Source organism: Leptonychotes weddellii, chromosome 5, assembly GCF_054177405.1.
Source record: "Leptonychotes weddellii isolate Sample4059 chromosome 5, ASM5417740v2, whole genome shotgun sequence".
In the NCBI taxonomy this organism is placed as follows: Eukaryota; Metazoa; Chordata; class Mammalia; order Carnivora; family Phocidae; genus Leptonychotes; species Leptonychotes weddellii.
Genome location: NC_138373.1, coordinates 106875264 through 106903160, shown reverse-complemented (window position 1 = coordinate 106903160; position 27897 = coordinate 106875264). Strand labels below are relative to the sequence as shown.

Below are 27897 nucleotides of genomic sequence, written 5' to 3'. Positions count from 1 at the left end.
CCCCGCTCGCTTGGAGTTACATGGACCAGCCCGGCTCGCCCCGCCCCACTCCGCACGCAGGCGGGGACTAGTCCCGCCGGGTCGGGTGGCGGGAAAGGCTGCGGCGCGGCGCGTGAGGGCTGCTGGCTCCGCAGGGATCCTGAGGACCGGCGGGGAGCGGGTGAGTGTGTGGGAGAGAGGGCTCTAGGGGACAGCGTCCTTTCGGAGGCGCGGGGGCACTGTCGAGAGTCGCTGAGCCCGGTTTCCCGCCACCGGCTTTCAAGGCAGGGGGCGGGGCTTGCGCGATAGATGCGCACGCGCAATTCTCCACCCCGAGTCCCGAGTAGGGGCCGCGGCGTTCCGCGTTCGCCTGAGAAGCTCCTGCGTTGTCCCCGCGCCTCTCTCTACAGGTGGTCCTCGCGCAGGGGTGGGGCTGTGATGGGAAGTGCCTTGGAACCCCTAAGGTAGAACATAAGGCTCCCGGGCATTTCCACTTTGGAACTTTCCATCCAGTTCAGACCCGAAGAAACAAGTGCAGCTTGGTGGCCCAAGCAGGAGTCGGAATTCGGAATTCGCTTGACTTAAATCTTGGGTATTCTCTCGGGTGTCAGGCTTAAGGAGGATACAGCCCTTGCTTGGGTTTGTTAGCTGGACGGGGAGCTGCTAATTAAGCTCCTTCCCTTGGGTCTCAGTTCTTTAAAGACTCTGCCCTTCGTACTGCCACGAGTTAGAAAATCGGTCTGGTCATTTCAGATTAAATTTAAAATTTCTCTTTGGCCACCCACAGTCAGGTTTAAATCCTTCACAGTCTGATCCTCTCAGCCTCATTTTCTAAAGCTCCCTAACATTTTTCCTGTGTGATGCCCTCGAATCCCAGCCACGTGGAAGGGGTGTGTCTGCGTTGTGCTCTTTCATGCCTTGGTACCTACGCTCCTGCTGTTCTCTCTGCTTGGAAGTTCTGGCCACTTCTCTGCCAAATGAACTTCTCTTTCAGGACTGAGCTCACTTGTCCCTCTGAAAACCTCTATTTCCAGCCCCCACCTCCTTGGCCAAAGTAGTCATTTCTTCCTTTGTGTTCTTGAAGTATTGTACCTCCTTCTATGATCAGTGTCACTGATGCAGACCAGTAAAAAGTTCCTAAGCTCCTAACAGGTACTGTGCACTGTGCTCAGTGACAGGTGAACAGAGATGAATAGGACAGAGTTCCTGACCTTAAGGAACTCACAGTCTGGATGGAAAAACACATGCAAATGAGTCCTCTGCAGTTACTGGGTGACAAAGAAGTCTGCCCTGGCTTCCTAAGTCCTCTCACTTTGTACTCTCTTGAGTAAGCTTATTTACTGCCACAGCTTCACACACCTTCTTGTATTCTGATGCCTCCAAATCTCCAGCTCCAACCTTTCCTCCCTCAATTTCAGGACTTGTCTGCTTCAGTTTCAGTTTAGAAACCATTTATTGATCATTCACATTGTGCTGGTCACAATGATTCCTGATCTTAAGGAGTTTATAATTTAGATCAGTTGTTAACAGGATAGTGAGTTAGAATCACCAGAGGAGCATTTTCAAAACACTCTAATCCAAGCCCCACCCTCTGCAAGTTCTGATTCTCTAACTAGACTCTGGAAATTCAGGGATGAGTAAGAAATACTTTATGCCCTCGGAATCTAAGACTAAAGGAGGGAGACAGACATTTCAAACAATCTGTTTAAATATGACGTACAACATGATCTGTAGATGCCATGATGGAAGTATATTTACGGCACAAAGTAGACATAAAGAGAGAGAGGTCTCTTCGGGATGGAAAAGTTGGGAGGAAGTACCATTTGGGCAGAGTCTTAAAAGATGAAAGGATAGACTGGAGGGCTTTCAGGACAGAAGAGTAACTTGAGAGAGCAGCTTAAAGGTAACCAGTAGGGAGATTATGAAGGACCTTGTATTGTAGGCATTTGAAGCTGCTGAAACTTTAGTTTTGTAGTGCATGCTGTAGTAAATGATTCAGATAGTACTAAAGTGAAAGGTAAATATTTCCTCCTATTGTAGCTCCCTCCCCATTTTCCCCAGAGACAATCACCATGAAGTTTCTTATGTATCCATTGAAGGGTTTCAAGCAGGGTAGTTATATGGCCAAATCTAGTAACTATTTTGTGAATAGATTCAAGGGAACAACGCTGGAAGCAGAAAAGGAGGTTAGGAAGTGGTTGAGTAACCTAAGCTAGAGGTAGTCAGGGTCTGAACGAAGGCAGGAGCAATGGGGATTTATAGGGGTTGGATAGGAGAGCTTAAGGAAGTAGAATTAGCCTGAGTTAATGACTTGAGGTATCTAGGATGACACCTAGCTTTCTATATGAATGACGAAATAGATAGTGTCAGTCCTTAAAGAGATCCACAATAGAAGTAGAGACAAATTTAGGGGGAAGATACTCCATTTTGGACATGTTTAACGTGAGGTATCAATGACACATAAAGATGGAGAATGCTATTAGTGGTGGTGGAATGTGAGATTGACATCATGAGAGCTCAGTATGGCAAGAGTACAGATTTGCTGGCTAATGACTCAGAGATAGTAGCTGAAGACATGGGAATGGATGAGTTTGCCCAAGGAGGCTGTGTAGAATAAGACAGGAAGAGAACTGAAGATGAAGGCCTATGGACATCTGTGCTTGAGAAGGGGAAGCCAATATGGCGTCAGAGAAAGATTTTGTTTTATGTTGGGTTTTTTCCTCCCTGAGATGGAAGAGCTTTGAGCAACTTATATGGGCTGATATAAAGAGAAGATTGGAAACAAATGAGAAATGAGGGACAACCGGGGCACCTGGCTGGCTCAGTCGATAGAGCATGTGACTCTTGATCTCAGGGTGGGGAGTTCGAATCCCACGTTGGGTGTGGAGATTACTTAAAAAAAATAATATCTTAAAAAAAAAAAGAAATGAGGAACAACCAACTAAGGGACAGGAAGTGATTGATAAATCACAAATGGAGGGCTTAGATTAGAAGCAAGGAAGTCTGGGTGGGCATTTGAAATATGTATGTTTTTAGGCTTGGGTGGAGAAAGTTGAAAGAGTTCTTCCTTGTCTGATGACTGACCTCAGTTGTTCCTCAGAGGAAGGGGGCAGAGACACCGGCTGAAAGATCTGGGAGGCAATGGAGTAGAGGGGCTTGAGGATAACCGTGAAAGCTAGAAACAGTTGGTCCTTGGGAAAGAGAAGAGGAAGTGGGCCAGGAACACTAAAAAAGATTGGCTGGGCCAGGCTGAGGGCCCTGCTCAGGTTGGAGACTACACAGTAGTTGTGTATCATTCTGCAGGGTTTGGTTTTCTTCAGCAAATCTAAGTCAGGATTTAAGCTCAGGAGTCTCGAAAGTGGATGGTTGGACTGATCTGAGGTTGGGATCTTTTGCAGGGTTGAATGCAACGAAAGGAAGGAGATTGACACCTCACAGAGAGTGATACGTAGTGATAACAATAGCAGGTCATGTGGTACTGCTTGTGTGACCCCAGTTTGATCATTTTGTTTTTCAGCTCAAAAAATCTTCGATGACTTCTTGGTTTTTGTTTAAATCCTTGAATTGGTAGACAAAGACAAGGTTGTCCCATAAAGTCAGTTCCAACCCCTCCTTTCTACTGCTGTCCTGTTAGTTTCAGCTACCCGAAGTGTTTCCCTCTCTGCTTTCGCTCTGGTAGTTCTCTGCCTAAATGCCCCACCTCCTCTCAGCTGCGTGAACACTATGGAGCCTTCAAAGGCCCCGATCTAGTCACACTTCCTCTGACCAAACCTCCTTGACCACTTTCACCTGAAAAGAACCCTAGTTTGTCAGAATATTTTTTTCAGTATCACTTAGTTAGAGCTTATACTGCTTGTCTTTTACCTTATTTCTTTTCTATTAGGCGGGTTTTATTTCTGCAACTACATTTCTTAAATTTCTTGAGCACCTGCGCAACATTTATCTTTTCTTCGCTTTGGGGGCTCATCGTAAGCATTTAGTGACTGATCATAGAGTCCTGTAGGCAGAGAGGAAATTTACATTTTGAGATTTCTTACTTTGTGCTCAGCATTCAGTGAAGTGCCTGGTATCAGTGCTTCTCAAACTATCTTGGTAAAGGACCAGGTAGGTTTTTTCCCCCCCAAGGTGTTACAAATCAGTACTTTTCTTTCTTTCTTTCTTCCCCCATCCCCACGTTTACTGAGTTATAATGGACATATAAAGTACTTTTTTAAAAACACTTTGGTAAAACACTGGAACTGTGTAATTACTAATGATAAACAGTTAAGATAGTACTAAAGTGAAAGACAAATGAGATAAATGTTTCTCCTACCCCAGACACCCCCATTCTCCCCAGAGATAATCACGAAGTTTTTTATGTATCCATTGAAGGGTTTTAGGTAGGGTGGTTATATGGTCAAATCTGGTAACCATATTATGGATAGACTTAACTAAGGCAGGGAAAGAGGTTAGGAAGCAGTTGAATCATCTAAGCTAGAGACACGCAGGGCCTGAACTAAATTAAATTACCAGAAAAATAACATGAAAAAAACATACAGAATATAGAGTTTTTAAAATTATTAGATTCAAGGGGCGCCTGGGTGGCGCAGTTGAGCAGCTGACTCTTGGTTTCAGCTTGGGTCGTGATCTCAGGGCCCTGATCTCCGAGTCGTGGGATCGAGCCCTGCGTTGGACTCTCCCTCTGCCCATCCCTGATCGCGCTCTCTCTCTCTCAAATAGATAAATACATCTTTTAAAAAATTATTAGATTCAACAAACATTAACTCTTACCTTGCTGTAAGATGTTCTAAATGCTTATGCTTCGTGTCTGTACTTAATGCAGACCAGCAGCTTGTGGACCAGCAGTGGTCCGCATACCATGCTTTGAGTAGCGCTGCTTTCCATGCATGATCTCATTTAAATTTCTCAGTATACTGACAAGGAAACTGAAGTTTAGGTTAAGCCACAAACTCAAGATCACCAGTTTAGTACTGGACAGACCTGGAATCCAAATGCCAAATGTCATTCTTTTCATACTAGTGATTCTCAAAGCTGGTTCTTAGAGTTGGTTTGGGGCGGAGTTTTTTGTTTGGCTTTATTTTGTTTTCAAGAAGTGAGTTAATTTTCTATTTTCAATAGCAAGTGTATTTAATATTTTCTCCTTTGTTTTTATTTGGTTCTTGCATTTTGAGGCCTACAAGTATTAATTTCAGAGGAATATTGCTTCGTTTGAACCACCTGGTAGTTAGCTGAGTGGGAAAAGTAACTGACATCCTTTTAAATGTCTGCTGAGTCTAAGATGTTTGACAAAGTTCCCATCTGTCTATGATGAACTGTGAAAGTAAAATATAATTAGTTTTTTCATAAATTCTAGTTATCAAATTTAATGGACTGTATTTTATCCTGAGATTTTGTTCTTAGTTTTTTTGTTTTTGTTTTTTATGTTTAAATAGAAAATAGAATATATAGTAATTGCGTGGGATTTTTTTGTAACAGCTTTATTGAGATATAATTTACAGACCATAAAATTCACCCTTTTAAAGGGTACAGTCCACAGAGTTGTATAACCATTAGCACTATCTAACATTAGAGTATTTTCAACCCCTCCCCCAAAGTTACTCTATATGTACCTACTAGCTGTATTCTACCTCTCCTTCTCCCAGGCCCTGGCAACCACTAATCTACTTTGTGTCTATATGGGTTTGCCTGTTCTGGACATTTCATATAAATGGAATCATACAGTATGTAACCTATTGTATTTGTCTTCTTCCACTGAAAATACTGTTCTCAAGTTTCATCCATATTGTAGCATGTATCAGCACTTTGTTCCTTTTCATTGTCAAATATTCCATTGTATAGATATACCACTTTTTGTTTATCTGTTCATCAGTTGATGGACATTTGGGTTTTTTCCCACATTGTGACTACTATAAATGATGTTGCTATGAACATTCACGTACACGTTTCTGTGTGGACATACTTTTTATTTCTCTCAGATAAATAACTAAGAGTGGAATTGCTGGGTCTTAGAATAACTCTGTGTTTAACATTTTGACAAATTGCCTATTTTCCATAGCAGCTGAACCATTTTGTAGTCAGCAATATGAGGGGTGTGTGTGTGTGTGTGTAAGTGTCCTTAAGTTACAAAATGTAAAGTTGGCAACCTTATGTTAGTCACCCTAAATTAAGAAACAAAAAATTAAAGACCCACCTATGAAATCCAGAAGTTTGGAAGCCACTGTATTTCACAAAACAAACAAATCAAAAAAACCCAAAAACCTATCCAGGAGTTTATTGATGAAAAAAAAGAATTTCTTTTTAGTTGGTTCTTTGGCAAGCCAGAATGGCTGGTTTTCCTGTTTTGCCTCTGTTGTGAGTGAAAGAGGCAGCATGGGGGGAATCGCTTTCAAAGCAGAAAATCCAGGAAGTGTAATAAAATGCTTTTATTAGAACAAAGAGAAATTACAGACTTGTGTTTATTCTGTCCCATGCCTGGAAATAGTACATGCGGTTTCTCCTTTTCCTCCTGTGCAGGAGGAAAAGATTTATTGGAGGTAACTATAGTGAGACCCCACTCTCTTGTCTGTGCATCAGAATTAACTTTTTTTTTTTAAGATTTTATTTATTTATTCATTTGAAAGAGAAAGTGATGCGCACTCATGAGCAGGGGGAGGGGCACAGGGAGAGGGAGAAGCAGACTCCCTGCTGAGCAGGGAGCCCCACTCCGGTTGGATCCAGGAACCCAGAATCATGACCTGAGCTGAAGGCAGATGCTTAAGCTACTGAGCCACCCAGGCACCCCTGAATACCTTTATTTTTAAATACAAGATGTATCTTTTTTTTTTTAAGATTTTATTTATTTGACAGAGAGAGACAGTGAGAGAGGGAACACAAGCAGGGGGAGTGGGAGAGGGAGAAGCAGGCTCCCGCTGGACGCGGGGCTCGATCTCAGTATCCTGGGATCATGACCTGAGCCGAAGGCAGACACTTAACAACTGAGCCACCCAGGCGCCTCCTACAAGATGTATCTTTATTATTAATTTCCAAGATCCCTCTTCTGCTTCAGATCATTCACATTTTTATGTAGTTGTTATTGTGAACATTCTACTTTATGTGCCCTTTTTTATTTTTATTTTTTTAAGATTTGAGAGTGTGAGGCAGGGGAGGGGCAGAGGGAGAGAGAGAATCTCAAGCAGACTCCCCACTGAGCAGGGAGCCTGACACAGGATTCAGTCCCAAGACCCCAAGATCATGACCTGAGCCAAAATCAAGAGTCAGCCCCTTAACCGACTGAGCCACCCAGGCGACCCTATGTGCCCTTTTTTAATGTAAGCTTTTGAATTTTAGTGTGCAGTTAGTTTTTATAGGACATATTATTTATTGGTATTCTCTAGTTTTCCTAGCTGTTCCTCAGGCGTGGGATATCTGGCTTGTTTCCAAGCCTTTACCATTAAAGATAACTCATCTACAGAGCGCCTGGGTGGCTCAGTCGTTAAACGTCTGCCTTCGGCTCAGGTCATGGTCCCAGGGTTCTGGGATGGAGTCCCACATCTGGCTCCCTGCTCAGCGGGGAGCCTGCTTCTCCCTCTCCCACTCCCCCTGCTTGTGTTCCTGCTCTCGCTATCTCTTTCTCTGTCAAATAAATAAATAAAATCTTAAAAAAAAAAAAAAAAGATAACTCATCTATAAACATCTTCCTGAAGTGTTCATTCTCTCTGAGCCTCTGTTTCTTCATCTGTAAAATGGAAATGATTGTATCTATCACTTATGACTGTTGTGAGGTTCAAAGTGTAATAAAGCTATGAAAGCATGTTATAAACTAGAATGTACTAGGAAGAGGTATTATATTTGTTTTTGTGTAAGTGATTTCCTCTCTTTTTTGAATTGTTTTCTTGGGTTATAATCTCCAAAATGGGCTCACTGGTTCAGAGGTTATGACCCAGGATAATCCGTTAATTCAAAATTAATTCATTCAACAACTATGTATTACATGCTCACTATACGCATGTTCTAGGCATTGAGGAGTACAGCACTAAACAGTAAAATGAAACATTGCCCTCAGGGAGCTTTCCTTTTGTTGGGCTGGTTTATGACTTTTAATATTATCATATAAGTATATAAATCGATGATTCCTGGGGCGCCTGGGTGGCTCAGTCGTTAAGCGTCTGCCTTCGGCTCAGGTCATGATCCCGGGGTTCTGGGATTGAGCCCCGCATTGGGCTCCCTGCTTGGCGGGAAGCCTGCTTCTCCCTCTCCTGCTCCCCCTGCTTGTGTTCCTGCTCTCACTATCTCTCTCTCTGTGTCAAATAAATAAAATCTTAAAAAAATAAAAAATAAATCGATGATTCCTAAGTGCCAGTGAGCAGAACAGTACTAGTCTATGAAAACATTTCTATCAGCCTGAAGTCAAATGAGAAAAAGAAGGACAGTGTAGGGAGTTTTTCATAAAGACTTGTTTATGTACCTTAAAGAATGGGCATAGCTGAGATTATATAACATCTACTTTTTGTGTGTGTGTTAAGCTGTTTCTTTCTTATATGAAACATTGGTGTTAATAGATGTTAGTGGGGTTTGTTTTTTTTTTTTAAGATTTATTTGACAGAGAAACAGCCAGAGAGGGAACACAAGCAGGGGGAGTGGGAGAGGGAGAAGCAGGCTTCCCGCAGAGCAGGGAGCCCGATGCGGGGCTCGATCCCAGGACCCTGGGATCATGACCTGAGCCGAAGGCAGACGCTTACCGACTGAGCCACCCAGGTGCCCCATTAATATCCCTATCTTTAATACCCTTACCAGTCAAGATTGCTTCTCCAGTTTGGGGGGATATATACTGGTACGTGAAATCATGAAGCATGGGAACCACTGATTTTTTTTTTTATTCTTATGTTAATCCCCATACATTACATCACCACTGATTTTTATTTTAACTTTGTATTATCCATCTGCGCTTACAACGTGCTGTGATATAACTTACCTGGATTCTCACAATACAATAACCATATAATGGAAGTGGAGTAGGTATCTGTCAGTTCAGGTCCAGGGAGCAGGCACTGAGTGGAGAGAGGAGTGCCTGTGATAGACCAAGAAGGCAGCGAGTTTGGGGGCAGCACGAGGCTCAGCCCACAGGGCTGATCTGCCAGTCTCAGCTGAGCCAGTGAGAAACTCAGAAGCAAGGCTTGACTGGTAGAGGAGTCCTTGTTGGACAGAAATGGCTAGGACCAAGGACCCCTGTGCTTATCATTTTCCGAGGGGCTGCCCAGGAAGCATAGCGCTGGGGTGGGTCCTGGAGGTACTGTCAGTGAGCCACATTCTTTGCAGATGAATGACAAGCTTTTTTTTTTTTAAGATTTTGTTTGTCAGAGAGAGAGCACAAGCAGGGGGAACAGCAGGCAGAGGGAGAAGCAGGCTCCCCGCTGAGCAGGGAGCCCAATGCAGGACTCGATCCCAGAACCGTGGGATCATGACCTGAGCCGAAGGCAGATGCTCAACCGACTGAGCCACCCAGGCGCCCCAACAAGCTCTTTCTTGATGAGAAATCTCTGAGCGGGCACGTCCATGGCTGCCACAGCATCTTTTCTGTGACTGACTGCCTTGGTGAAGAACAGAGAAGGAGGCAGGGAAGCCAGGACCCTGACCCCACCTTGTGACCATTGTCCTATTCTTTGTGTTAGTTTTTACTGAATGATTCCCAAATGAAAGAAATTGAGTGCATTCAGAAATGCATAAGCCAATCAGATTATAAGTAGTCTAGGAGAGGAAGATGAGACCAGACAGACAAAGTGAGTAGCTTCTAGTTAAATGAATGAAAAGAGTGAACTCTTAAGTTTTCTGTCCCTGGATGATTTTTTAATAGCGTGTTTCCACCCAGAATGGCTGAAACACCTGTGAGAGCTGTTTGATTCCAGTTCTAATGAATAGGCCCAAGACTGCCAGCTTGCTTCATGACCTGAGAGCTTTACAATAGGTCATCTGACCCATTTCTTCCTCTGCTTTGCCTGTTGCTCTCTGGTTTTGTCAAAACTGCGGGGGGGTGGGATTGGGGGGGGAACCATAAAACTCCAGGGGATTAGAATCTGAAGTCCTGGGTCTCTTAACATAACCTCTTCCCTTCTCAAGTCTGCAAGGACATCTCCTTTCCCCTCCCCCTCTTAGTTTGGTAGCCAGGTAACAGGTAGCCAGGTAACAGGTAGCTGTTACTACCTTGTTATTTTTGCCTTTCAGGTAAAGTGATGTTTTTTTTTTTTTTTTTAATTTTTTTTTTTTTTTTAAAGATTTTATTTATTTATTTGAGAGAGAGAATGAGATAGAGAGAGCATGAGAGGGGGGAGGGTCAGAGGGAGAAGCAGACTCCCTGCTGAGCAGGGAGCCCGATGCGGGACTCGATCCAGGGACTCCAGGATCATGACCTGAGCCGAAGGCAGTCGCTTAACCAACTGAGCCACCCAGGCGCCCTAAAGTGATGTTTTGAAAGCAGATGTCTGAGTACTCTGCTGGGGCCACTTTTACAAATATTGAATCTTTACATAGCATTGGTCTACAAACTACAAAGGTATGGGGGAAGGGGAGCCGGGAGTGTATGAGGTTGTCTGTCTTAGAGCCTCCCAGCCATGGCTTTGTCTCTGTTGTTAGAAGACTTTATCCTGTCACACCTTTCAGTACCAGAGTGTGATGCTGGGTCTTACTTTGAAGAGGATGTGCTGGCTCAGCATCTTTATAGACCGTTTTTGTCAGCTTCCTAGGCTGCCACTTGGAGAGAGCAGAGAGGGAAGCCCTTCAGTCTGGGTGTGCGCACGTACATACGTAAACACACCAGTGATCTATCTGAAAAAGCTGCTGTGTCTAAGGGGAGAATCAGAGATCCCACACACTGCACCTACCACACTGGAGTCCAGGTCTGAGGGGCGACAGGTCCCATGAGACAGGGCACTGAAGAGAAGTCTCCCTTCAGGGACGCCTGGGTGGCTCAGTCGGTTAAGTGTCTGCCTTCGGCTCAGGTCATGATCCCAGGGTCCTGGGATTGAGTCCCGCATCGGGCTCCCTGCTCCGCGGGGAGCCTGCTTCTCCCTCTGCCTCTGTCTCTCTCTCTGTCCCTCATGAATAAATAAATAAAATCTTTAAAAAAAAAAAAAAAAAAGAAGTCTCCCTTCAGACTCCTGGTCCTTCAGTGTTTTACAGGCTCACGCTTGCTGGGCCGAGCATTCGGAAAGTAGATTAGCACTGGGTGAGGGTAGAAGGATAGCAGGTAGCCTAGAGAAGTAGACCGATTACATAAATGCAAGGAGATGACATCAGGCATTAAACCTTAGTCCTTTGGACACTACCTGTTTACTCTTGGGGAACAGGGGTGGAGTCAGGGGCTAGAGGTAGCTATGGAACAGGGAAAGGTCTCTTCAGAGGAAGCTGCCAAGGGCTGAGAGCAGCGTAGCTGAATAACTAAGAGGCCAAGATTAACTGACATTCCCAGTTTTCCACAGGAACAGGTTAGTGAATGCAACGTATTTGTGTGTGTCTGTGTTATTAGGGTCAGGTTCTGAAATATCCAAGATTCAGGATCTCCTGGTGCGCCTGGGTGGCTCAGTCGTTAAGCGTCTGCCTTTGGCTCAGGTCGTGATCCCAGGGTTCTGGGATCGAGCCCCGCATCGGGCTCCCTGCTTGGCGGGAAGCCTGCTTCTCCCTCTTCCTCTCCCCCTGCTTGTGTTCCCTCTCTTGCTGTCTCTCTCTCTGTCAAATAAATAAATAAAAATCTTTAATTAAAAAAAAAAAAGATTCAGGATCTCCACCTACCTGATTATCTGATGAGGGTTTAGGGATCTTAATCAAAAGGGACAAGCCTCAGAACAGGAAGAAGATTCTTCTGGGGAGAATGATGGGGAGTTTAACTGGTTCCTATTTAATTCTTCTCCTCACCCATTCCGTTAGACACTAGCTTCTACTAAGATCCCCAAAATTTAAGAGTAACTTTGGGGAGGAGAGTGAAGGAACTTCCTCTCTGCATGCCCAGTGCCTCAGAAGCCTCCGGACTCCTAGGAATGTCAGATCCTAAGTAGAATCACTGTATGGTCAAAGCTGGGTTTCTTAGCCCTTGTGGTACATAGAGCTGTAACATGGTATGTGGAGGGGCTGTGGAAGGTGGAGGGGCCTTAAAGGAGAGGGAAGCCCATCCCCCCCTTCCTCCAGAAGGCTACGGAGCTCTCTGAGGGTGAAAGTCTCAGAGCTGATGCCTTTCTCTAACCAACCTTTCTTTCTATGCATTATCTTGACTCTGAAACAGACTGTCTCCATAGTTTTAGATCCAAGTTAGAATATGGAGCAGGTGCGGGCGCCTGGGTGGCTCAGTCGTTAAGCGTCTGCCTTCAGCTCAGGTCATGATCCCAGGGTCCTGGGATTGAGTCCCACATCGGGCTCCCTGCTCGGCGGGAAGCCTGCTTCTCCCTCTCCCATTCCCCCTGCTTGTGTTCCTGCTCTCGCTATGTCTCTCTCTGTCAAATAAATAAATAAAATCTTTAAAAAAAAAAAAAAAAAAAAAAAAGAATATGGAGCAGGTGCTTAATTCTTAGGCTTGGAGTCTCCCTGGTTTTGATCAGGTAGAAGCCTTAATTTAAGCTTTCCCTGGAACTAGGAATAGCACTTTTGACAAAAGCGAAGCATTTGAGGACCTTGGTTGGAATACTCTGAGCATTAGGGTCCTGTTCTGTCCCCCTCTCCCTTGCATGGAGAGGCCCCTCCATGTGTTACCTTTCCCTGTCTCTGCAGGCCTCATCATTTCTGGGTCCTGTCTCCACCTACCTTATATCAGTGTCTCTTGGCTGGCCCACTGGTGTATGGACTTACACATGATGAATTGTGAACTTCTGGCCACATGTAGTGCCCTTGGGTACTTAGAGGGAGACACTTACCACAAGGAACCAGATTGCTTAGGTGAGTGCCTTTTTGAGGAAACAGATAAAAAACTTGCTTGAATTGAGGTGGTCTGTAGAATTTCTCAAGTCATGGGTATGACTAGCCTGTGGGCCAGGGTGGAGCTTCTTCTAGGGTTCCTTGTGTTTATTCTGTCCCTGAAGAGAGCGTGAAGGATTTGATCCGCTATTTGAGGCACGAGGATGACACTCGCAATGTGCGGCAGCAGCTGGGGGCAGCCCAAATCCTGCAGAGTGACCTTCTACCCATCCTTACCCAACACCGCCAGGACAAGCCTCTTTTTGATGCTGTTATCAGGTTGGTTCCCCAGCTTTTTAACTTTTACCGTGCACCAGCCCTTGGTGTTTGAGCCGATAGATTTCGGCGTTTGACGCTGGTGAGGGAACTGAACAACGTCTCCCTCCTTCATGGTCTCCCCAGGCTGATGGTGAACTTGACACAACCAGCCTTGCTCTGTTTTGGCAGTGTGCCCAAGGAGCCTAGCTTGCGGCACCATTTTCTGCAGGTGCTGGCGTACTTACAGGCCTACAAAGAGGTGAGGTTTTCCTTCAGAGTCCCTGGGGCAGAAGTTGGGGCAGTAGGGAAGGAGAGGGTGGGTGCCACTTAAGGTCCATTCCCCTATTTTATAGGCCTTTGCCAGTGAGAAAGCTTTTGGAGTCCTCAGTGAAACTTTGTATGAGCTGCTGCAGCTGGTGAGTGAGGGTGCACCTGCCAGGATCCCGAGGGACTGTTAGTGCCTTGCTCCTCCCCTGGGCAGAGCGCCAGGCTGCTTGTTCATTGTCAGGACAGTGGAGTTTGGAGATGTGGTCCCAGTCCTTGCAATACATAAGCCCCATCCATTGTCTCTGGCTGCCTCAGGACTTCTTGAACTCTTTTCTTCCTTCTTAATCCTGGTTCTCCTCTGGGTCTCTGTCCCCTAGCCAGGGTAGATGCCACCTGCCTTCCGCAGGGAGTTTCTTCCTCTAACTGTCCTTCTGACTAGGGCTGGGAGGAACGGCAGGAGGAAGACAACTTGCTGATTGAACGGATCCTGCTGCTGGTCAGAAATATTCTCCATGTTCCAACTGACCTTGATCAGGAGAAGGTGAGAGGGTCTTGGGTTGTCCGCTTTCTTCCGCTTGGTCAGGTTGAGCTGCACTTTTTTGCTTTTCTGCCCTCTGACAAGTCAGGGGGGATCCTTGGTCAAGGAATGAGTTGGAGAACCTCAAGGCAGGGCAGTGGAAGTGAATGACCTCTCTTCCTCCCCTTATCACTCACTGCTCAGAGGATCGACAATGACGCCAGTGTCCATGACCAGCTTCTCTGGGCAATTCACCTCAGTGGCCTGGATGACCTGCTTCTCTTTCTGGCCAGCTCGCCCGCTGAGCAACAGTGGAGCCTGCATGTGCTAGAGATTGTCTCCCTCGTGTTTCGTGACCAGGTGAGAACCTGGCTTATTTCCCTAGTCCCTTCACCCATGTACTTTTCTGCTGTGTAGCCAGAATTCCTCTTGAAATGGTGGCTGAATTACCTGGGAGCAGGTGGGTGACAGAGTAGCCATGTCTTGAGTATGGGGTACTTTCAGCAGTCCTAGTTCATTCACCCTTTCTGTTCCCACTAGGACTGAACCTAGAACAAGGAATGGCTGCCCTTCTGACTCTTGCTTTGTTTCAAATCTAGAACCCTGAACAGCTGGCAGGAGTAGGACAGGGACGCTTAGCGCAGGAGCGGAGCACAGATGTGGCAGAACTGGAGGTGTTCCGCCAGCGAGAGATGGCAGAAAAGAAGACTCGAGCCTTTCAACGAGGCAGCAGGTGAGTGGCAGGGAGGTGCCGTGCCTCTGTTCCCATCCCTTCCGTGTGGAATGCTGAGGGCTTGGGCCACAGGCTAACACAGTGGGGACCAGATAACGGTTTGCAGTCATGATATGCTCTGATGTGCTGGTGAGAGAGAATGGGGATAAAGCTTCCAGAGAATTGAGGAATCACCCTGGACTATTTTTTGTACTGCAGGCATTCTCGATTTGGGGGCTCCTACATTGTCCAGGGTTTGAAATCCATCGGGGAGAGGGACCTCATCTTTCACAAAGGTCTCCACAATGTGAGTACGCTCCCCATTTGGGGTGGGAACGTTGTGGAGTTGAGGATGCCTAAGGAAGGTAAGCAGGGGGTTGCCTGGCTGCCTCAGTCAGTGGCGCATGCAACCCTGATCTCAGGGTTGTGAGTTCGAGCCCCATGTTGGGTGTAGAGATTACTTAAAGATAAAATCATAAAAAGAAAAAGAAAGGTAAGCAAGCATCTCTGGACATAAAGCATCTTTGTTCTTGGGCTTAGAAAGTTGGAGACAGGGGCACCTGCGTGGCTCAGTTGGTTAAACATCTGTCTTCGGCTCAGGTCATCATCTCGGGTTCCTGGGATCGAGCCCTTCATTGGGCTCCCTGCTCAGTGGGGAGTCTGCTTCTCCCCTGCCCTCTGACCTTCCTTCCTGCTTGTGCGTGTGTTCGCGCTCTCGCGCACTCTCTCTCTTATCTCAAAAAAGGGGCGGGGGGGGGGCACCTGGGTGGCTCAGTCGGTTAAGGGTCTGCCTTCAGTTTGGGTCATAATCCCGGGGTCCTGGGATCTAGTCCTGCATCAGGCTTGTCCCTCTCCCTCTGCTCCTTCCCCTCTTTGTGCACATGTGCTTGTTCTCTCTCTCTCTCTCTCAAATAAATAAAATCTTTAAGAAAGAAAGAAAGAAAATCTTAAAAAATAAAAAGAAAGTTGGAGACAATAGGAGAAATAGAGCCTCCGGCATTATTGTCTTTATCTATATACTTCACTTAGTACCAGAGGGAACCTTCTAAGAGTTTTTTCTGAGGAAATTATAGCACTAGGGATGTGGAAAGAGCTGCAGGGGGAGGATGGTGGTGAGGGCTAATTCTAACCCCCCAACCCACACCCCCAGCTCCAAAACTACAGTTCGGATTTGGGAAAGCAGCCCCGAAGGGTGCCTAAACGTCGTCAAGCTGCCCGGGAGCTATCCATTCAGCGCCGCTCTGCCCTCAATGTGAGACTCTTCCTCAGAGACTTCTGCTCTGAGTTCTTGGAGAACTGTTATAACCGGCTCATGGGCTCGGTGAAGGTGAGAGCCTGGGAAAGATGGAATAGAGTGGTAATGGGGCCAGTGGTGGGTAAGAAGCACAACTGGGGAGGATATGGGAGGCTGACCCCAGAGTATGGACTAGTAGGCAGGCAGGGTATAGGGCACCCTTGAGAGATGGTGGGGATGTTGGGAGGGGGTGCATTATTGGGGCCATTTTTAAAAGGCTTAGAGAGGGACGCCTGGACGGCTCAGTTGGTTAAGCATCTGCCTTCGGCTCAGGTCATGATCCCGGGGTCCTGGGATCGAGGCCCACATTGGGCTCCCTGCTCAGCGAGGAGCCTGCTTCTCACTCTGCCTGCCACTCCCCCTGCTTGTGCTCTCTCTCTCTGACAAATAAATAAATAAAATTAAAAAAGAAAAAAAAGGTTTAGAGAAAGTCCCCAGATGAAGGGGAGAGACCTAGGGAGAACAAGAGAGGGCTGGAAATTCTGAACCCTAGAATATTGTTACAGTGGTGTCCAGGCTCTATCCCATCATCCTATAGGACAAGGAGAAAGTTGGAAGCCCTGGGGTCATGGGGTGATCTTTTTTTCCTGGTCATTAGGATCACCTGCTGCGGGAGAAGGCTCAGCAGCATGATGAGACCTACTACATGTGGGCCTTGGCTTTCTTCATGGCCTTCAACCGAGCTGCCTCCTTCCGGCCAGGCCTGGTTTCTGAGACCCTCAGTGTCCGTACCTTCCACTTCATTGAACAGAACCTCACCAACTACTATGAGATGATGCTGACTGACCGCAAGGAAGCTGCGTCCTGGGCACGGCGGTGAGTGGGATGAGAATTGGGGTCAGAGTGGGCGTCTTGGCCAGGCTGGCAATCTGAGTGCCTGAATTCTGGGTGGTACTTTCTTTCCTGTTTCAGGATTAAGGTGGTCAGGCTGGGGAGCAAGGACCGGCTGGGTCACGGTTTTTGATAGCACTGTTTTTTGGAAGGGGTAGGGGTGATAACTGTTTGCACAAGCCCGTTTGTCCTCCGTTTTTTCTCTGTGTCTCATCTCACAGGATGCACCTGGCCCTGAAGGCCTATCAGGAGCTGTTGGCCACAGTGAATGAGATGGACATGTCCCTGGACGAGGCTGTGAGGGAGAGCAGCCGCATCATCAAGAGTGAGGCCCTGGCCTGGTGTCTAATCCTGGCCTTTCCCATCTCTTGACCACAATCTCACTCTTTCCAGCCCCAACTTCATCCATCTCTGCCTTTCCCAAAGTTTCCAGACCAGTCCTTCCATTCCTTTCTCTTCCCCATTCCTAGACAACATTTTCTATGTGATGGAGTACCGAGAACTCTTCCTGGCACTCTTTCGAAAGTTTGATGAGAGATGCCAGCCACGCTCTTTCCTTCGGGACCTGGTGGAAACCACCCACCTCTTCCTCAAGATGTTGGAGCGGTTCTGTCGGAGCCGTGGGAACCTGGTGGTGCAGGTACAGGGCAGCCCTGGGATGTGGAAAGAGCCGTAGGGAAGGGTGGGGAACAGGGAACTCTCCTCACATTTCTGTAGCTTGAGCTGACCTGTTAGCACTACTCTGAACTAAGGAGGGCAAGGAGTTTGGTGTTGCTGTTGTGAGTCTACTATAGTTTCCTTCTTTCATTAAATTAATCTCCAGTGTAATGTAAATATCCTAATTCATTCAGGAAACATTTACGAAACACCTATTATGTGCAAAACATATAAACTCTGGGGATTCATAATTTTAGAGTTTAGTAATTATGCTGTGATCCTTTCTGGTTATACTTCATAAGCACTATAGTGAGATGGAAGGAGCCCTAAGTTAAAAGCCAGGAGGTCTAGAATCTCATCCTATATTAGTAATTGTTAGGATAACTCAAGCTACTCATGTCAGTCCCCAGATCCCTAAAGATGGGATTGTAATATAAGCCTGAAATGAAATAAAAAACTAAAAGTCTTGGACAAGCGGCACCTGCCTGGCTCAGTCGGTGGAGCGTGTGACTCTTTTTTTTTTTTTTTTAATTATTAACATATAACGTATTATTTGTTTCAAGGCTATAGGTCTGTGATTCATCAGTCTTACACAACACACAGCGCTCACCACAGCACATACCCTCCCCAATGTCCATCACCCAGCCACCCCATCCCTCCCACCCCCCTCCACTCCAGCAACCCTCAGTTTGTTTCCTGAGATTAAGAGTCTCTTATGGTTTGTCTCCCTCTCTGGTTTCTTCTTGTTTCATTTTTTCCTCTCTTCCCCTCTGATCCTCTGCCTTGTTTCTCAAATTCCACATATCAGTGAGATCATATGATAATTGTCTTTCTCTGATTGACTTATTTCACTTAGCATAATACCTTCTAGTTCCATCCACGTCATTGCAAACGGTAAGATTTCAATTTTTTTGCTGGCTGCATAATATTCCATTGTATATATATATACCACATTTTTATCCATTCATTTGTCGATGGACATCTGAGCTCTTTCCATAGTTTGGCTATTGTGGACATTGCTGCTATAAACATCGGGGTGCATGTACCCCTTCGGATCCCTACATTTGTATCTTTGGGGTAAATACCCAGTAGTGCAATTGCTGGGTCGTATGGTAGCTCTATTTTCAACTTTTTGAGGAACCCCCATACCGTTTTCCAGAGTGGCTGCACCAGCTTGCATTCCCACCAACAGTGTAGGAGGGTTCCCCTTTCTCCGCATCCCCGCCAACATCTTTCGTTTCCTGACTTGTTAATTTTAGCTATTCTGACTGGTGTGAGGTGGTATCTCATTGTGGTTTTGATTTGTATTTCCCTGATGCTGAGTGATATTGAGCACTTTTTCATGTGTGTGTCGGCTGTTTGTATGTCTTCTTTGGAGAAATGTCTGTTCATGTCCTCTGCCCATTTCTTGATTGGATTATTTGTTCCCTGGGTGTTGAGTTTGGTAAGTTCTTTATAGATTTTGGATACTAGCCCTTTATCTGACCTGTCCTTCGCAAATACCTTCTCCTATTCTGTCGGTTTGTCTTTTGGTTTCATTGACTATTTCCTTTGCTGTGGAAAAGCTTTTTATCTTGATGAAGTCCCAATAGTTCATTTTTGCCCTTGCTTCCCTTGCCTTTGGCGATGTTTCTAGGAAGAAGTTGCTGCAGCTGAGGTTGAAGAGGTTGCTGCCTGTGTTCTCCTCTAGGATTTTGATGGATTCCTGTCTCACATTTAGGTCTTTCTTCCATTTTGAGTCTATTTTTGTGTGTAGTGTAAGGAAATGGTCCAGTTTCATTCTTCTGCATGTGGCTGTCCAATTTTCCCAACACCATTTGTTGAAGAGACTGTCTTTTTTCCATTGGTCATTCTTTCCTGCTTTGTCAAAGATGAGTTGGCCATAGAGTTGAGGGACCATTTCTGGGCTCTCTATTCTGTTCCATTGATCTATGTCTCTCTTTTTGTGCCAGTCCCATACTGTCTTGATGATGACAGCTTTGTAATAGAGCTTGAAGTCTGGCAATGTGATGCCTGCAGCTTTGGTTTTCTTTTTCAACATTCCTCTGACTATTCAGGGTCTTTTTTGGTTCCATACAAATTTTGGGGTTATTTGTTCTAGTTCTGTGAAAAAAGTTGATGGTATTTTGATGGGGATTGCTTTGAATGTGTAGATTGCTCTAGGTAGCATTGACATTTTAACAATATTTGTTCTTCCAATCCATGAGCATGGAATGTTTTTCCATTTCTTTGTGTCTTCCTCAATTTCTTTCATGAGTGTTCTATAGTTTTCTGAGTACAGATCCTTTGCCTCTTTGGTTAGATTTATTCCTAGGGTATCTTACAGTTTTTGGTGCAATTGTAAATGGGATTGACTCCTTAATTTCTCTTTCTTCTGTCTCGTTGTTGGTGTATAAAAATGCAACTGATTTCTATGCATTGATTTTGTATCCTGACACATTACTGAATTCCTGTGTGAGTTCTAGCAGTTTTGGGGTGGAGTCTTTTGGGTTTTCGGAGCAGGTGACTGTTGAACTGTTGGGAGTTTGAGCGGCACGTTGGGTGTAGAGATTACTTAAAAATAAAATCCTTAAAAAATAAATAATAAAAGTCTAGGGTAAGAAAACACTAATTCAAAGGGAAACATGCACCCCTTTGTTTATTGCAGCACTGTTTATAATAGCCACACTATGGAAGCAGCCCAAGTATCTATCCATAGATGAATGGATAAAGATGTGTATTTTTATATATATATGTATAATAGAATATTATTCAGCCATAAAAAAGGATGAACTCGCCATTTGCAACAACATGAATGGAGCTAGGGAGAATAATGCTAAGTGAAATAAGTCAGCAGGGAAAGGCAAATACCATATGATCTCACTCATATGTGGAATTTAAGAAATAAAACGAGCAGAGGAAAAAGAGACAAACCAAAAATCAGACTCTTACCGATAGAGAACAAACTAATGGTTACCAGACAGGAGGTGGGTGGGGGGCATGGGGGAAATAAAGAATGGGGATTAAAGAGTACACTTATCATGATGAGAAAAATGAAATACAGTGATAAAGTCTAAGAAAAGAAGAAAATCTCAATGAATTTGTATATCCTGCAGACACAGGCACTCTGCTTTGTAAAAATCTTCCTGTAGTTCTATTTGCTGTGGCTTACAGTTTGGTCAGAACTGGACTTAAAAGTAGTACCAGTGAGACCTTACGAAAAGATATTTTTACATTCAGGGCTCTATTGTATTCTCAGAAATACTAGGTGCTGTTGCTTATTGAGTGTTTACTGTGTGTCAAACGCTGTGCTTAGGTTTTCATGTCATCCTCATGGTAGCGCTAGGACCCGTGCACACAGTGGTGAAGCAGCTTGTTCGAGGTCTTGCTAGTGGCTAGTGTCAGTACTTAAATCCAGATCTGTTGGGCTCCAAAGCTTATGCTGCTAACTTTTGGTGTGTTACGAGTTTCTTGAATAGAGCGTGAGCCTCAAGGGCCTCCTAGTCCATCCTATTTGCCTGTGCCCCAAACTGGTTCACAGCCTTGATTTGGGGGAGCAGGGGTGGGGTGCTGACTCTCATTTTCCTGCTTTTCAGGAGAAAAAAAATACAGGTTATGTGTACATAGTGCTTTGCATTTTACAGAGCCTTTTCATATCGAATTTCGTATCCTCATAATCAGTCTGTTCATTCTGTAAACTTTTGCTTAAGATATCACTGCTTTGGGGAAATCCCTGACCCCAAGAAATAAGTCAAGTACTATTCCTGTGTTTTGCCGTAGCATTTTATGCCCAGCCATATTCTAGTTCTTGCCCATACTGTAATATACTTTACCTGTCTCCTTCACTGGACTGTGCTCCTCAAGGGCAGGGAAATAGACCTTCACTCTTGCTTCCCTATTGCTTATGAATAGCACACAGTGGTCACTCTGTGACTATCAAATTAATTAATTCAGGCCTCTAATGAATGATTGGAGAAGACATTGATGGGAAAACGTCCTCTTAGCTTTCCAGCCATCCTAACAACAGTTCTTTCTCCAAAGAACAAACGAAAGAAGAGAAAGAAGAAAAAGAAGGTTCTAGATCGGCCTGTTGCTTCTGGTGATGTCCCCTCTGGTGCAGGGGCACTAGAGGCTGTGTGGCCATCCCTGGCCGAGCAGCTACAGTGCTGTGCCCGGGTAGGTCGCTGCAGACGCCCTCCCTTTCCCAGGGGTAGTGCGCTGGTGGGCTGTCTGGGGTTCCCTCCTCTATTCCCATAGCCTTAATCCCGCTCTAGGGTCCAGAGCTCAGTGTGGACTCCGTGGTTCCCTTTGATGCGGCTTCAGAGGTGTCTGTGGAAGAGCAGCGGGCAGAAGCCATGGTGCGGATCCAAGACTGTCTCCTGGCTGGCCAGGCCCCACAGGCCCTGGCCCTCCTTAGGTCTGCCCGGTAAGAGCTCTGCGCCCCCACCTCTGTCCTCCTGGATCCAGCTCCTGGGCTTTTGGGGGCAGAGGGAGGCTTTCCCTAGTGGTCCAGGTTTCTTTGTCTTCCAAAGAGAGAAGCCCCATGAGAAGCACAGGGGCTCTGTACTGAGCACCGAGTCCTGGGCAGTTTCGATTGGCATATTGGGGGTTGGGTTGTTCGTTTTTCTTTTATTTTTGAGAAATATCAGAAAGCACCGTTAATTGGAAAAAATACAAATAATTCTACTGGCTAAAGGTAATCAGTCATCTTTAACATTTTGATGAGTCATCTTTCTTTTTTCCCTCCGTGTTATGTATAGACATACACAACTTTTTTTACAACAATGAAATATTGTTTGTCCTGTTTTATAGTATTTTTTTTTACTTCTCAGTATGTCATGAGCATCGTGTCTCATGAGATATAGTGCCGTAATTGTTAATGGCAATGTGAGACGTACCTTTGTTCAACCAAGTGTGAGACATTTCGATTATTTGCATTTTGTTCGTGCAGTATTCAGTGCAGTGTGGCTGATGAGGGAGGATTTCCCTAGAGTCTTTGTTTCATCTTTGAGGTAACAGTTTGCATTCTCTTCCTGGCTGACAGATGAAAGATGAGTCCAAATTCCTTCGCCCACCTCAAATTGTAACTCAGATTCCCCCTGGCTAAGGTCTTTTTTCTCTCCGTGCTTCAGGGAGGTGTGGCCAGAAGGAGATGTGTTTGGCCCTCAAGACATTTCTGCAGAGGAAGAGATCCAGCTGCTGAAACAGATCCTTTGCGCCCCGCTTCCCCGTGAGTCTCCGTGTCCTTCACATGCCCTTCCTTCCAGCTCTCCTCTAGAACCAGCCTCACAGAGACCCAGTAATCCTCACTTTTTCTATAGGGCAGCAGGGGCCAGAGGAACGAGGGGCAGAGGAAGAGGAAGAGGAGGACGAGGACGAGGAGGAGGAAGAGTTGCAAGCGGTCCAGGTGTCAGAGAAAGAATTTAATTTCCTGGACTACCTGAAACGGTGCGCGCCGAGCATTCGCAGTCGGGCCCAGGGTGGAGACTGTAGAGCTGGGAGGGTGAGCAGCGTCCTTCCCGTGCTGACATGCTCGCTCCCTCCCGTCCTGGCGCAGTTTTGCAAGCTCAGCTGTTGTGCGAGCCTGCGTGCTCCTGCTGCGGAGCTACAGACAGAACAGCGCCCACACCAACCGCTGTGTGGTCAAGCTGCTGCACCGCCTGGCCCACGACCTCCGGATGGAGGGCCTGCTTTTCCAGCTCTCACTCTTCTGCCTCTTCAACCGGCTGCTCAGCGACCCGGCCGCCGGGGCCTACAAAGTGAGGACACAGCAAGCAGCGGGCATCGAGAGGCGTAGGGGAGTGCTAGGGTCACAAAGGATAGTGTTCAGGAGACAAAGGGTGCTGAGCGGTGCCGAGGGCTGAGAGATGACAGAACGGTGAGGAAGCAGGCAGGCAGGTTGAGGGGGCTGGGGGAGGGGGCGGCTAGGAGAGTCTGAGTGAGGAGGGGCAGCCGGGAACAGGCAGAAAGTACCTAGAGGGCCTGGTTGATGTGTACATTTAGGCCAGAGGTCGCACAGCAGCCTCCCTCGCCCACAGGAGCTCGTGACTTTCGCCAAGTACATCCTGGGCAAGTTCTTTGCATTGGCTGCAGTCAACCAGAAAGCCTTTGTGGAGCTGCTGTTCTGGAAGAACACAGCTGTGGTCCGAGAGATGGCCGAGGGCTATGGCTCTCTGGACGGCGGGTGAGCTTGAAGATGGGGACCGATGGGCAATAGTGGGTGACACGGTCACAGAGTGTCAAAGCTGGAGGAGCTTGCAGATCAGCTAGTCTGACTTTCTTCCCCTTTCATAGGTGAGAAAACAAGCCCCCAAGGTGAAATGTTTTCCCTGAGATCACCCGAGAGAGGAAGTGGGACTGGATCCTAAGTCTCCTGTCTACTCTGGTTTCCTTCCTTCACCCGCCTTCGTGGGGGGTGGTCAGTTGGCAGTGGGGTGGCCCCTTAGAGTCCATATGTGCCCCGTCCCAAAATGTGCCAGGAAACTGAGGATTCATGGAAATGCTTGCCCTCTTTCCCTGTAGCTCAGCTCCTCTCCTTTTCCCATAATCCACTCAGCCCTTGCTGTGTCAACTTCCATAGGCCCAACGCAGAAAGTCTCTTCGTTTAACTTTTGGGATCGTAAGTGGAAGGAGAATGAGGGAAAGGAAGCACACCTTAGGCCTCCGCTAACTGGCTCCTCTGAGTTACCTGCGTTGCCCTTCTTGTTCCTTTTAGAGCTGACCAGAGAGGGCCTTTGGTCTCCTCTCTTGGGGCCAACATCCTACGTACTCCCTTTCTCCTTTCCCCATTTAGGTCCTCCAGTCGCAAACCCCCTATGTGGAGCCCGGAGGAGGAGGCCCAGCTTCAGGAACTGTACCTTGCCCATAGGGATGTGGAAGGTATATGAGCCCTTGAGATCTGAAGATTTCTGAAGTGGACAGCCTGAGCTCCAGGACCCCCTTTACTGCCTCACTCCCCCTCCCTCTTAGGTCAGGATGTGGTGGACATCATCTTGGCCCACCTGAAAACCCCTCGAACACGCAAGCAGGTCATCCACCATCTGGTACGGCTGGGCCTGGCTGACAGCGTCAAGGACTTCCAAAGGTAGAGGTGCATGCTCTGGAGGGCATTGAGATAGGGAGTCCTCCATTTGCTCCCTGGGCCCCCTCTTCCACTGACGTGTTCTTAAGCAGGAAAGGAACCCATATTGTACTGTGGACGGAAGATCAGGAGCTAGAGCTGCAGCGGCTGTTCGAGGAGTTCCAGGACTCAGATGGTAAGTGATGGCGGGACTTCCGAGCCGCTGAGATGAGAGCCGAGCTGTCCGTGTCTTGCCCCTGCCTCCTGTTCCCGAGGAAGGCTTGTTCCATCCCTTCTTTCCCTTTATTATATTTGTGGTGTCATTTGTGAGTGAATTGAATTAGCCTCTTTGCAGAGGCCTCTGCTCTCCTTCACTACTCCCTTCCCCCTGTTGCTCTAGTATTTACACTTGCCCTCTTTGTAGACGTGCTGGGCCATATCATGAAGAATATCACGGCCAAACGCTCACGGGCCCGAATAGTGGAGAAGCTGCTGGCTCTGGGACTGGTGGCTGAGCGGCGGGAGCTATATAAGAAACGCCGCAAGAAGCTGGCGCCCTCAAGCTTGGTAACAGTCTTTCCCTGGCTCTGCAGGGCGCCCTCCACCCCACCCCCGAAGCGCTCCTCACAGGTAGCTCACCTGGATGGTTCCTGCCTTAGGCTCTTTCTGGCTAGGTCCCCCCAGTTTCCAGGGGTGGTCAGGAACCAGAGGACTCCACGCCATTCCTCATCTTGTCCCCTTTTTTCATTTCCCATCCCACTGAATTTTAGCCTAATGGAGAGGAGTCCCAGAAAGATTTTTACCAGGAAGATCTGGAAGAAGGAGAAAACCGGCCAGAGGCAGAGAGTGACGAGGATGAAGGGAAAGAGGAGGAGGACTCAGAAGCAGAACAAGCCGCGGGTAGCTCAGTCCTTTCAGCTGAGACCCTTGGGCAAAGCCTGTCTCAGGAAGGTGAGGACTTGGGCTGGGAGAGATGTCTCAGGTGGAGGGGTCAGCAGTATGAGCCTGTGGTAAGTTTCCCTCCTTCCCATAGGCTTCTCTGCTCCCCTTCTGTGGCTCCAGAGCTGTCTGATTCGAGCAGCTGACAATCGAGAAGAGGATGGTGAGCAGATAAATGGCGGTTTCCAGGGCTGGGGTAGCGGAGGCTGCCGGACACGTGCCCGTGGGATGCTGGCCGTGGGATGGACCACCAGTTCTGGCTTCTGGTCTTCACCACATGACCACTGACCCTGTCCTAGGCTGCTCCCAGGCAGTGCCTTTGGTGCCGCTGACGGAAGAAAATGAGGAAGCGATGGAAAATGAGCAGTTTCAACAGCTATTGCGCAAGCTTGGGGTTCGGCCTCCTGCCTCTGGGCAGGTAAATACCCTGGTTCCACTTTCAGCCACGGTGGCGTGTTGCTGCTCCTTTACAGTACATCTCTTCCTCCTCATTGCAGTTGCCATCTCTGACTTCCTTTCTGGTCAGCTCTGACCGAGGCTCCTGCAGCACCCGTCCTGTTCATGTTCTCTGGTCTCCCCGTCCCCTACTCCACCTTCCATGCTGCCCCCCAAGTTATCTCTCTAAAGTAGGGTTTTGAGTATATCACTCCCCTGTCCAGAGCACTGGGTGGTTCCCCACTGTTGGCGGGACAGAGTCCGCAGCCTCTGAGTGGCATGCCTGGCCTTGGCCAGCCTTTGCACCCTCACGGCCACGCCACCCACACACCTCCCTTTCACCATTGTCATCCTGGACTACTTTCCATACCTCCAAATAGCTGGTCGTGCCAGTCCCTCCACTGGATGTCTCCCGACTGCACATACGAGGCGACACTCACCTGTCACCCGTCTTCCTGATGAACCTCCACTCAGCCTTCAAGAGTCAGTTCAGTTGTCCCCTCCTCAGAGAAGTGTCCCTATCACTCCTTCAACCTCTGAAGTGACAGTAGTAACTTTGGTAGCTGGGATTTGCTCATTCCCCTGATGTAGCCCCAATCCTGTGATGTTACAGTATGTTGGTTCTTCCACTAGATTGTGGGTTTCTTGAAAGCAGGGATCATATCTGATTCACCTTTAGATCCCTGATATCCATTCATCGATTTATTTAATTAACAACTGCATTTCCTGGGAACCTTCGGATGTATCAGGCACTTGTGCATATATTGGATAAATAAGCAGTAAGAATTTACAACCTTTGTGGATCTTCACCAATGTGGGATCATATCTATTCAATGAATAATACCAAGATCTGGTGAACTAGAGTCTGCTCCTTTCCTGTTACTCCCATTTTCAACTTCTTTGCTCCTGTAGGAAACCTTCTGGAGAATTCCAGCTAAGCTGAGTCCTACCCAGCTCCGGAAGGTAGCGGCTTCTTTGAGTCAGCCAGAGGAGGAGGAAGAACTTCAGCCAGGACCAGAACCTAAAGTGCCGGGAGAGCAAGGCCCTGAAGAGGAGCACCAAAAGGAGCACCGTGCACAGGCCCTAAGGGCCCTCCTGCTAGCCCGAAAAAAGAAAGCCGGCCTGGTGTCCCCAGGGGGTAAGACCACTTACCTATTGGGTACTTACTATGGGCCAGCCATGTTGATCGAGAGGACTGATAGGGTATTTTGAGAATATGAGGGCCTGGTTCCCTAATTCCATGCCTCTTATGGTCATTTCAGGGGAAGGGGCTGCTGGCGAGAAAGAACAGCTGAAAATGGCACCCAGGAAGCGACAACTGCTAGACAGCGATGAGGAACAGGATGAAGACGAGGGCAGGAACAAAGGTAGGGTGTCTGACTGGGATCTGCTTTTTCTTCTGACCTCTAGCACTCTTCTCCTCAGTCCTGAAGATCAGCGCTACTGCCCCACTTCTCCCTTAACATATTTACTCTCTCTTCTCACCCCTGTCGTTCCCCTAGCCCCAGAGTCAAGAGCTCCAGAAATCCTAAAGAAGAAACGGTTCCAGATTGAGGATGAAGATGAGAGCGACTGAAGACCTAGAAGCTTCGGGGAAGGGGTAGACCATTTTTAGGTGGGGAATTTAAGTCAGAGTTCAGAGGGTCACACAGGACCCAGAGACTCCTCTTACCAGACAGAAGCAGTAGAGTCCTGGGCTTCCCCGTGGATCTGCGGTTCTGGAAGTTCAGGCAGGGGCACCTGGGTGGCTCAGTCCTTAAGCGTCTGCCTTCGGCTCGGGTCATGGTCCCAGGGTCCTGGGATCGAGCCCCGGATCGGGCTCCCTGCTCCGGGGGAGGCCTGCTTCTCCCTCTCCCAGTCCCCCTGCTTGTGTTCCCTCTCTTGCTGTGTCTCTCTCTGTCAAATAAATAAAAGGCAACAGCTGTTGGATTCCTCTGCAGTCACTCCTTGCTTCTCCCAGTTTTAGCAGAATGCCTCAGTAGCTCTCTGGGGACTTACTCCTCTTCTAGGATCCATTTCTTTGGGTTCATAGCGCCCCTTATCAAATGGGAGACGTG

At 47.2% G+C, this 27897-nt stretch overlaps 1 protein-coding gene across 2 annotated transcripts; it reads left to right on the top strand.

Moving 5' to 3' along the window:
• Nucleotides 1-42: 42 nt before the first annotated feature.
• Nucleotides 43-27769, top strand: TIMELESS (timeless circadian regulator). 2 transcript variants are annotated; one of them, XM_081821876.1, is made up of 30 exons: nt 77-160; nt 5622-5699; nt 12709-12873; nt 13017-13170; nt 13294-13408; nt 13503-13565; nt 13856-13957; nt 14138-14293; nt 14533-14666; nt 14865-14952; nt 15796-15972; nt 16538-16755; nt 16992-17095; nt 17241-17410; nt 21448-21582; nt 21681-21832; nt 22539-22636; nt 22728-22854; nt 22964-23165; nt 23445-23590; nt 24200-24285; nt 24376-24490; nt 24580-24662; nt 24891-25033; nt 25237-25417; nt 25500-25568; nt 25705-25823; nt 26753-26978; nt 27103-27207; nt 27349-27769. In XM_081821876.1, the coding sequence occupies exons 2-30, from the start codon at nt 5687-5689 to the stop codon at nt 27414-27416; spliced, it is 3714 nt and encodes a 1237-aa protein (XP_081678002.1). In that variant the 5' UTR covers nt 77-160; nt 5622-5686; the 3' UTR covers nt 27417-27769. The 2 variants fall into 2 exon arrangements, with proteins under 2 accessions (XP_006741087.1, XP_081678002.1); XM_006741024.3 differs by lacking the exon at nt 5622-5699 and having other exon boundaries at nt 43-160; nt 27343-27769.
• Nucleotides 27770-27897: the final 128 nt, after the last annotated feature.